This window comes from Carassius carassius, chromosome 44, assembly GCF_963082965.1.
Source record: "Carassius carassius chromosome 44, fCarCar2.1, whole genome shotgun sequence".
Classification (NCBI taxonomy): domain Eukaryota; kingdom Metazoa; phylum Chordata; class Actinopteri; order Cypriniformes; family Cyprinidae; genus Carassius; species Carassius carassius.
The window spans coordinates 14,369,556-14,380,293 of NC_081798.1; the positions used below are offsets into that span (position 1 = coordinate 14,369,556).

At 36.9% G+C, this 10,738-nt stretch overlaps 1 protein-coding gene across 1 annotated transcript; it reads left to right on the forward strand.

Annotated features, from left to right (window-relative positions):
* Positions 1–240: 240 nt before the first annotated feature.
* On the forward strand, positions 241–10,524 carry LOC132126439 (speckle-type POZ protein-like B). The gene is made up of 13 exons (XM_059537686.1): positions 241–420; positions 1,680–1,792; positions 2,523–2,653; positions 4,332–4,456; positions 4,544–4,665; positions 6,600–6,751; positions 6,984–7,111; positions 7,197–7,374; positions 7,553–7,608; positions 8,560–8,682; positions 8,801–8,943; positions 9,272–9,325; positions 10,244–10,524. Exons 4-13 carry the CDS (start codon positions 4,379–4,381, stop codon positions 10,386–10,388), a joined length of 1,179 nt encoding a protein of 392 aa, XP_059393669.1. The 5' UTR covers positions 241–420; positions 1,680–1,792; positions 2,523–2,653; positions 4,332–4,378; the 3' UTR covers positions 10,389–10,524.
* The last annotated feature ends 214 nt before the right edge of the window (positions 10,525–10,738 follow it).

Sequence of the window (10,738 nt, forward strand, 5' to 3'; positions counted from 1 at the left end):
ATGCAGTTTAGAGTAACTTTGCAATGCTTTATAAAATGTACAAATACTAAAATGTAGAAGGATGTCTTATCGAAGTCATGGAAACTGGCCTAATTATATAAATAAATAAAAAACACGATAATTACTCCATCAGTAGTGGTAAATCGCATTTCCAGCCATTAGAATTGAGTGTACGCCGCTAACTAACTGCGCTTGTTATTAGAGCAGATGGTTTGAGAGGAAGTTCTGTGCGCATGCGCAGTGTTCCTGCATAGAACTGAAGCGCAGACAGCGCTATGAGAGACAAGAGAGAGAAAAACACCCCTTATCTGTAGAGAAAGGCTCAAAAGTTCACTCGTTTCGCATAAAATCGTTTCTACGACTCACTCAGGTCACATATCGTACCGTGTTTCTATGTCTGTGATGCGGAGTGTCTGAGAGGTTTGTAAAATTATTATTTTCTTGTTTTCTAACCACCGCTCTGACACAAAGACAGATGCTTACTCGATCTACACCATTATGCGCTGCTTTGGCACAAACAAATCAGGCTCGTGCGGGGTTTAGTCGAAGGATCTTTCTTTGTTTTGGCCGCATTTTAAGCAGCATTGTTGAATCTGACTCTGGCTTTGTTGTGATTCTGTCTCTTGTTTGGGCCGTGCATGCAATTTAGGCCAAACGAGACGAGCCTTGGTTTGCTAACTTGGTTTCTCGACACTTTTTCTTCTTCGTTTTCCGCATCAGTTGCACTGCAATCGGTTCTAACGCAACGCGACAACTGTACGGTGCTCACATGTATGTACAAACTTGTGCGAACGCGGTTATCGATTTATAACACAAACTTGGGACGGATGGAGCCGGTTTCGTTGCGCATTACAGCGCTGTCCGATTCACGAACGAATCGCTCTTTTGAGTCGGATCTTATAAGTGAGTCGATTGATCCGCTTCTTAAAAAACGACTTGTTCGCGATTACGAAAACGGAATCGTTTGGGGTTCTTAAGGACTCGCTTGTCAACTCAATGATTTATTAATTTGAGAACTTCTCTTTCAAATGTGAATTGTTATTTCAAATTAAATTTTTAAATGAAGTTTAAGCGCCATTTTCGAAACAAAGAAAAACAAAGCTCCTAAATTGAAACAGGAAAAGGGGGGAAAGCGATGATGACAATAGCTTAGAGATACAATATCCTGAGTCAGTCTTTGTAACTGAAGACGGAGAGAACATGATGTTTTGAGGCTTTCCTGTAACAGTCTCAAGAGTCGTGATATGCTGTATCATAAACCAGTCAATATTTTGAACATTTTTGGAGAGAATTGTTATGGCCAATAGCGGTGTCCACTTGTTTGAAGTGTTTCTGTTCCGAATTCTACCAGCAGCCTTTAGCTTTAGTTACAAAAACAAAACAATTCCTTTAATCCAATTTTTTTGACTAAGTATTCTATTAAATAATGGTTCGTTTCATCTATGGTATGTGCATCACACTGTACTTTCAATATAAGTTGTACTGTATCTGTCATCATTATATCAGCCATCTGCCACGCTCCAGACTCGACTTTTGTGCTCTTAACTAGGTTACATGCCCATATCAGCGATATGATTTCACTTGTCTGTAGTCAGAAGTGTAGGCTGCTAAACAGTGGGGACAGAACTTGCTGCTGTGCCAGTGTAGATGTGGTGTTAAAATGCTGTTATTCCTGCCAGGGTTCATTGAGTCTCTGCTGAGAGTGGCATCCCACAGAACTGCCCTCATCTGCCAAGCTCTATCTGGAAGGCTCTCAAAACTCCCACAAGTGAGATTCAGCATTCTTACTGAGGTGAGTGTGTGCGCTTTTTTCATGAGGTCATGGCCTGTAGATTAGTTAAATGATGACTGGATTGTAGAGATTGGTGAATTCTGATTTGTCCTGTACACAATAAAATATTTGATCCAATAAAAGTTAAACTCAATTGACTGCATTTATAGCATATTGTTGATTAACACCGCAAATTAATCAGTAAATCATCTGATCAGGTTTACAATGTAAGTAAATGAGGGGCAGAGAATAAAAATTAAAATATATAGTGTTTATAGATTCTAGTGATAGAATTGTTTGCTGCTCTTAACTAGGTAAAGTTGCATCCAATTTTTTTTTTGTGTGTGTGTTTTTAGGATGATGTAAGGCTGGTCATAATCTATGTACATTCACAATATCTAAATATGAAAACTAGTCCCAGTGAAATCAGTTTGCATCACCACATCATGGCAACATTCACAGATTTTAGTTAAGTGACTATAATAACTAGCTGATCATTCACATAGAAAAGTAGTTTTCTACCTATGAACAAATTTACAGCTGAAATAATATTATTATGAGTTTATCATATTGCTTGCATTCCATTCTGCGATTCTTGCAAACTACTGGTGAAAAAAAGTGCAGGTGATTGATTTTTGTTCTGGATATTTTGGAAGTACTATATGTACTATATGAAGGTTAATGCTGTAGAGTTATGCTGATTTTCATAACATGGATGCATGTTTGGTTAACTGTGCATCTGTGTGTTTAGGATGGCTGTGTTTCGAGGCTGAGGTCAGTATGCACTTTTAGTCATTGTTTCCAGTCACTCTGCCGGCTGTGTCTCTGAGCTTGAGCCCAGGGATGAAATGGAAACACAACCTGCTGATCTCTGAACACAAGGTATTATTTGACAGTATATATTCTCATTGTATTACTCTGTTTGTGCTGATCATCTGTTTCTCTTAACTATGGCACCTACAGTATTAGGGCTGTAGCTATCGATTATTTTAGTAATCGAGTATTCTTTGGCTTAATATTTACAGATATTAGTCCATATTGTGATTTGATGTAAGTGCAATGACCTATTTTTATTAATTAATTCAAAATTTGAAAAATTCCGTGCCATTCCGCGCTAAACTGTACATTTTGTTTTTATGACTGATTCCTCGATTCCGTCCGCGTTTTCTGCATCGCGGAAATCATAGGCATTGGACACACGCCACGATGTAAACGCGTTGTCACATAAAAAAAAATCATTGTGAATGAACCTGACGTGAGATTTCAAATAAATTAAAAGAGGCTTCGAGGCAGAGGAATTTGCCTTAATCATTTTTTGTAATCGAGTTACTCGAGGAATCGTTTCAGCCCTATACAGTATCATTTCAAAGTTTAGGGTCACAAAGATTTTTGTTGTTGTTATTAAAAGAAAGTGACAGATATTTATAAATAGGGATGGGACGATAACCGGTTTTATTGATAACCGTGATAAAATGTGCTGAAGGTTAGTAATATCGTTTAAAAATGAATTATCATTAAAACCGTGTTTGATTATCGCGGTTTTAATAACTCACTATTAAATCATGTCCAGCCAGCAACAGTCTGACGCAAGCGCAGCGCACAATGTTTTTTTTGTTTTTTTTCGAGAAGGAATGGCGAAAGTCAGTGACTTTTCTATGCTTTTCTATGCTTCTACACTTTTCATTGTAAGGAAGGAAATGCCACAGAATTTAATCTTTCTTTAAATTAAGTGCATAGAGTTGCTTGTTTTATTAGTTGTTTGTTGATTATTAAATATAAAACTTGCTGAAATGTTTTCAGTGTGAGCATCAACTATTTTTGAACACTTTCATCTCGTTTCAACAAAACCGTGATAATCGTGATAATTTTAGTCACTATAATCGTGATATTAAATTTTCATACTGTCCCATCCCTATTTATAAATTATACTTTTTTTGATATGTGATGTTTACTGAATTTTCTACTCCTCAAAAAAAATCTACAAGCAATCTGTTTCCACTAAAAAATGTAAGCAGCACAACTGTTTTCAACATTGATAATAATAAGATAAGTATTCCTTATTTTAAAAAAATGCAGCCTTAATTAGCATAAAGACTTTTTTACAACAAAAGATTGTACAGACCCCAGACTTTTGTACAGTACTGTTACATTAGAAATGTAACAAGCCACATGATTTGATACCTCAGATCTCGAGGAGAGTTGTTTTGTGGCTTTTCTATGTCTATGAATCACCCTGAACACCTAATTGTATGTTGTTTTCTTCATTTGTAATTCATTGAGGATAAAAGCATCTGATAAATGTAAATGTAGTGTTTTTTATGAAATTTTTTCAGTAAATGCGGAAGTCTAGTTTCTTTGTAGGCTGAAGGTATAATTGACTGCTTTTTGTGTTAGTAGCCGCTCTATATAAACTTTGACCTAATAGTGCACCTGTGATTATTTCAAGACGTTTGAGAGAGCTGCCTTGTGATTGCAACCAGTTCTCATATTGGGAAATCATATTGACTCAATGACCTGTTTTGACTATAACTGCACAGTTTTGTCTTGGTGTTGTGTGTAGGCCGAGCAGTGAGTTAAATCAGGGACGTGGAAGGGTGAAAGGAGGTCATGTCACGGGTTCCCACACCCCCTCCCCCAGGGGAAATGACATCAGGACCTGTGGCGGAAAGCTGGTGTTATACACAGGTGAGAGAGACTGGCTGAATGGAAAATGAATGGTTCTGAGGAAGAACACCAGTCATTAATATTCCTCTTTTTTATTTGTATCAACAGGTGAAAGTTGTGAAGTTTTCTTACATGTGGACGATTAACAACTTCAGCTTCTGTCGGGAGGAGATGGGAGAAGTCGTAAGGAGCTCGACCTTCTCCTCGGGCCCCAACGACAAGATGAAATGGTGTGTTTCATCGCTTTCTGAGTGTTTGTCGAAAGCTCTCAAGTGGCCTCTTAATTCTTCTCTGTAATGCCTCACCATCCTGCCCAGCCAAACACTCACATACACCCACGAATGCAGGCTTGACCTTTCCAAAGATCATTGTCTGTGAAACGACAGTGGCCCATTTTGATGTAGTTTGCGCTTTCATCGGGCCATCTGGGACAAAGTTTGAGATTCGCAAAAGATTTCTTTTGTCACTGACAGCTGATGAATTGCTTTACCATAAATCTTTTCTCTGATGAAGATCTGACGCTAGCAGACATTTTGATCTCAGTACTGCTGGTTGACTGCTCCTTCGACAGCCATCCCCAGACTAATAAATGGCTGAAGAGCCAATAAAGTTACACATTTATGAGTCATATAACATATTTCGGTTGTCAAATTACAGAATTGTGTGGTTAGGGATGTTCAAAAGCAGTGTTGTAAATGCTGTTTCAGTGGTTTAAAAAATAGATCTTTAGATAATGCACTGCTGGTCAAAAGTTTGGAATGATTAAGATTTTTATTTAATTTTACATCTTTTATTGATGTTGTTGAAAGAGAGGGTCTGCTTTTATTTGATCAAAAGTGAAAAAAATGTCCACAAAACTATTAAAAAAACAATGAAAACAATGTTTTTAACACTGATAAAAAAATAAAAACTATTATTAATAATTGCCAGCAATGATAACTGAGCAGCAAATCAGCATATTAGAATGATTTCTGTGAGACGGAAGACTGGAGTAATGGCTGGAAGTTCAGCTTGCCACCGCAGGAATACATTTAAATTACATTTTAAAATATATTCAAATAGAAAACAGTTATTTTAAATTGTAGTAATCTTTTACAATATTCCTGTTTTACTGTATTTTTAATCAAATTAATGCAGCCTTGGTGAGCATAAGAGACTTCTTCCAAAACCATAAAAAATCTTAGCATTTTATTGCATATGGATACATACAGTGTTTTCCAATTATAATAAATTATTCTAAATTTAGATTTAAAAGGGATACTCCACCCCAAAATGAAAGTTTTGTCATTAATCACTTACCCCCATGTTGTTCCAAGCTTAGTTCGTCTTCGGAACACAATTTAAGATATTTTGGATGAAAACTGGGAGGCTTGTGACTGTCTCATAGACTGCCAAGTAAATTACACCGTCAAGGTGTAGAAAAGTATGAAAGACTTCATCAGAATAGTCCATCTATTGATATCAGTGGTACAACCGCAAGATTATGAAGTGACGAGAATACTTTTTGTATGTGAAGAAAACAAAAATAACGACTTTATTCAATAATTTGTCTCCTCTGTGTCACTCCACATCACTGTAGCACCATTTTGGAGAATATCCACTGAATGAAAGCAACATACGCTCTTTTGTGTAAGCCGCGCCACAATGATACACTTTCTATGTGTATTTATGCTTTGATTTAAATGAAAACAGCACATCTGTGCAGTGCAGCTGACACAGAAGAGCATACACTGCTTGCATTCAGCAGATATTCTCCAAAATGGCGCTACGGTGATGTAGAGAGACAGAGGAGACGAATTGTTGAATAAAGTCTTTTTTTCTTTCTTTTTTAGTGTTCAAAAGGTATTGTCGCTTCATAACATTGTGGTTGAACCACTGATGGCAGATGGACTATTTTGACGATGCCTTTCATGGGTTTCTACACCTTGACAGTGACATTTACCTTGCAGTCAATAGGACAGTCACAAACCTCCCGGTTTTCATCCAAAATATCTTTAATTGTGTTCCGAAGACAATCTAAGCTTTTACAGGATTTGGAACAACATGGAGGTAAGTGATTAATAACAAAATGTTCATTTTGGGGTGGAATATCCCTTTAAACTTTACTTTTTTTATTTATTTTTTTAACACGCTCTCCTATTATTTATTTAATTTTTTTCTGCAGGTGTTTGCGAGTGAACCCAAAGGGTCTGGATGATGAGAGTAAAGATTATCTCTCTCTGTACTTATTGCTTGTCAGTTGCCCAAAAAGTGAAGTGAGAGCAAAGTTCAAGTTTTCTTTACTGAACGCCAAAAGAGAAGAAACTAAAGCCATGGGTAAGAGCTTTCTGTACGTTCACTGGGTTGCAAAGGGGTGGAAAATTATGGTAAATTTTCAGAAATTTCTCAACATGTCCAAAATGTTCTGAAAGTTCTCAAAAACATCCTGGATAATTTTCCAAAAATGTTCTGCCCTTTTGCAACCCCAGACGTTCACAGGGTGGAGTTTGGTATTGTGGTATAGCAAAAGTTGTATTTGTATCAATACTTTGATCTCCCCACACTTCAGAAAGCCAAAGAGCCTACCGCTTCGTCCAGGGAAAGGACTGGGGCTTCAAGAAGTTCATCAGGAGAGATTTCTTGCTGGATGAAGCTAATGGACTTCTTCCTGATGACAAGCTCACTCTGTTCTGTGAGGTACCGTAACATGTAAGGTTTCATGTACACTAAACGTTTTGGTGTTATAATGTCCTTCCTTCAAACCAGTGACTCATTTGTTTAGGTGAGTGTGGTCCAAGACTCTGTAAACATCTCTGGCCAGTCAAACACAAACATGCTGAAGGTTCCAGAGTGTCAGCTTTCCGACGACCTGGGGAACCTGTGGGAAGGATCCAGGTTCACAGACTGCAGCTTGTTCGTGGGAGGGCAAGAGTTCAAAGCGCACAAATCCATCCTGGCAGGTGAGCTTAGTCATCCCAGCACGCCACTGCCAGACGTTTGGGGTAGACCCAGATTTGCCTTGCTATAAAGACAAGCTGCACAGATCTAGAGAATGATAATGAGGCACATGATGAATTTGGCAGTACTTGACACACAGATGATTCACATGAAACTGATGATTCATGTTTCCTTTGACAGCGAGGTCACCCGTATTCAATGCCATGTTTGAACACAAAATGGAGGAGAGCAAAAAAGTAAGTGATATGATGTACACAACCAATCAGAAATGGAGAAACCTCCCCTTGATTCTTTCGAATGACTGTTTACTACATTTTAGCATTGTAGTAGTAATAATATTATTCAATAGAATTTTTAACTATTCTTTTTAGGTTATTTAATTATTAAAAAATATTTATTTTATTATTGAAATAACGTCTAATAAAGTTATATTATAAAATACATTGCTGTACAAAAGTTTGGGATAAGTAAAACATTTTTTAAATGGTTTTTAAAGAAGTTTCTTATTTATTTTTTATTTTTTATATAGTTTAGTATTTATTTGATCAAATTACAGATTACAGAAACAAACTGTATTTGTATTTTTTTTTTCAAATATTCCAAGTGCTTCTGTTTTAATATACTTTAAAATATAATTAATTCCTGTGAAGCAAAGCTGAATTTTCGGCATCATTACTTCAGAATTACTTTCAACATCCTTCAGAAATCATTCTAAAATGCTGATTTATAATCATGTGTTGGAAACAGTTGAGCTGCTTTATATATATATTTTCAGGATTATTTAATGCAGTGTTTATGCCTCTCATCTCAAGTATTTTAAAATTGGAAACCAATATTAGAAACTGCAATATTATTTCACAATATTACATTTTTTTAATCAAATTAATACAGGCTTGATGAGCATTAGAGACTTCTCTGAAAAACATAAAAAATCTTACTGATCCCAAGTGAGTGTATATTAAAACAAAACACACACACATAAGATGTGTAAAATTTTATACAAATCTAGAAATGTTCTATATGTATTGTAATATAGTATGTAGTAACAGTGTGTGTGTGTGTGTGTGTGTGTGTAAAATAAACAATAGGCATATTTATTTTTTCTACACACACTATTGTTACACATTATAATTCTTAAACCAGATCTTTAATTCATTAGACTTGGTATTTTTTCATCCTCGTCACAGAACCGCGTGGACATCAGCGATGTTGAACCGGATGTATTTAGGGAAATGATGGTTTTTATTTACACTGGTAGAGCTCCTAACCTGGAGAAAATGGCTGACAGCCTGTTAGCGGCTGCAGACAAGGTGAGACGCCGCTTCTCTGAAGGAAAAGTGCTTTTGTGTTGCGTTCCTGCTGCTGTTATGTGTGAACTAACACTTCCTGTGATTGACCTGCAGCTTGTTTTCTTCTCTTTCGTTTCAGTATGCTCTGGAAAGATTAAAGGTATTATGCGAGGAGGCTCTCTGTAACAGTTTGTCTGTAGAGAATGTGGCTGACATCCTCATCCTGGCTGACCTGCACAGCGCAGAGCAGCTGAAAGCACAAGCCATAGACTTCATTAATAGGCAAGTACACACACTCGCAATTCTTTGTATAGCAATTCTCATAATTGTATCCATTGTAAATATTTTTTTAAATGTAATGATTCGGTTTAGTTGGACTGTTTTAAAAGGATACATTATGGTAGAATTTAGAGCACTAATTATTATTATCGTCTTCCATCAATCAAGCCTTCATGTAAATCATTCTTTTATTTTTGTGTGATCCCAATTTCACTTTGCATAAATGAACGATTTAAAGCAAAGGCAGTGATATCAAATGTAATTGTGTGACAGTTGATGTGCTGTTGAATATGTAATGGTGACTGGATTCTGCTCTGGTCTCTTTCCTCAGATGCAGTGTTCTTAGACAGCTGGGCTGTAAAGATGGGAAGAACTGGAATAGCAAGTATGTGTGCCAGCATTCTACCATCTCCCAGAGTCCTGTGCAAATAAAAAGCACCAAACGCATCTGTATTTAACAGGACGCTCCAGTTTGTATAGTAATTATGTGACTAAGATATCTGTAAAACAAAATGATTCATGGCACAGCTTGTGGAGAGTTTTTATTTATTTTTTGCCATTCTTGTTGATGGTGTTGTATGATCGCATTTAAAAAAAATAAATGTTCTGGGCTCAATGCAGTCTAGGCATTGTCGACAGCAAAGTAACTAAAACTTTTTAACCGTGGTAAAATCACTTTAACATAAGGCCATGTGTAGCTTTTAAAGCAGTTAAATGTATTTTATTTATAAAAAAAAGAATAAGCTGTATTTTTATTGCTTTTTATGTATTTTTTTATTATTATACACAACCTTTTAAAAGATCTTTCTATCTTTTTATACTCTCCTAAGGCTGGATTTATTTGATCAAAAATACAGTAAATCAACCATATTGTGAAGTATTATCATAATTTAAAATAACTGCTTTTAAAATGTAATTTATTCCTGACGGCAAAACAATTTTTCATCATCATTACTCCAGTCTTCAGTGTCACCTGATAATTAAGGAATCCTTTGAATATAATGATTTGCTGCTCAAGAAACATGTCTTTGTATTATTAATGTTGAAATTGTTCATTTATACTATCCAGATCGTTGTGCGCCATTGTTGTACTGTATTTGCGGTATTTCTTTTTACAAGCCACATGCCACAGATGCTGTGGATAGAGCTTAACTTGTTTTGAACCCAGAACATTCCTTTAATTAGCCCGATTTCCCTGAATTAATAAAAATCCCAGATTATTTTTACTCATTTCATCAGCATGTGACGAATGTTATGTCATTTCTAGATCGTAACCTTCAGGCTTGTTTTTGCTCATTCGCAGTCATGCCGCAGACATAATGGAGACCGCAGGTTGGAAAGCAATGATTCAGTCCCATCCTCACTTAGTGGCCGAGGCTTTCCGGGCTCTCGCTTCAGCCCAGTGCACCCCTTTTGGTCTGCCTAGGAAACGGCTAAAACAGTCCTGACCTTTGCCCTAACAGACTGCTTAGAACAAAACGCATGAGGCAACTACCCCACCGTGCCCTACTTCCCCCTCTCCACTCACCCATCGCCCTTACCAGAGACCGGATAGAGGAGCTAGTTCAAACCACAGTGCTCAAAGAAATGGACTTCGCCATGCTGTTTACTTCGGGCATCATTTCAAAAATGGCCTTAAAGGATCTGCCCATTCGCTCCTTGGTGTCTCTTCTTGTAGCTATGTGCCTGCTGCGACTGATCCCAGACCTGTCTGGACTGCACTAGCTCCCACATAATGCAGTAGTTTTAACATGGTGTGTGTTTAGGACCTTATATGTTACATGTTCTTGAAGGGGGA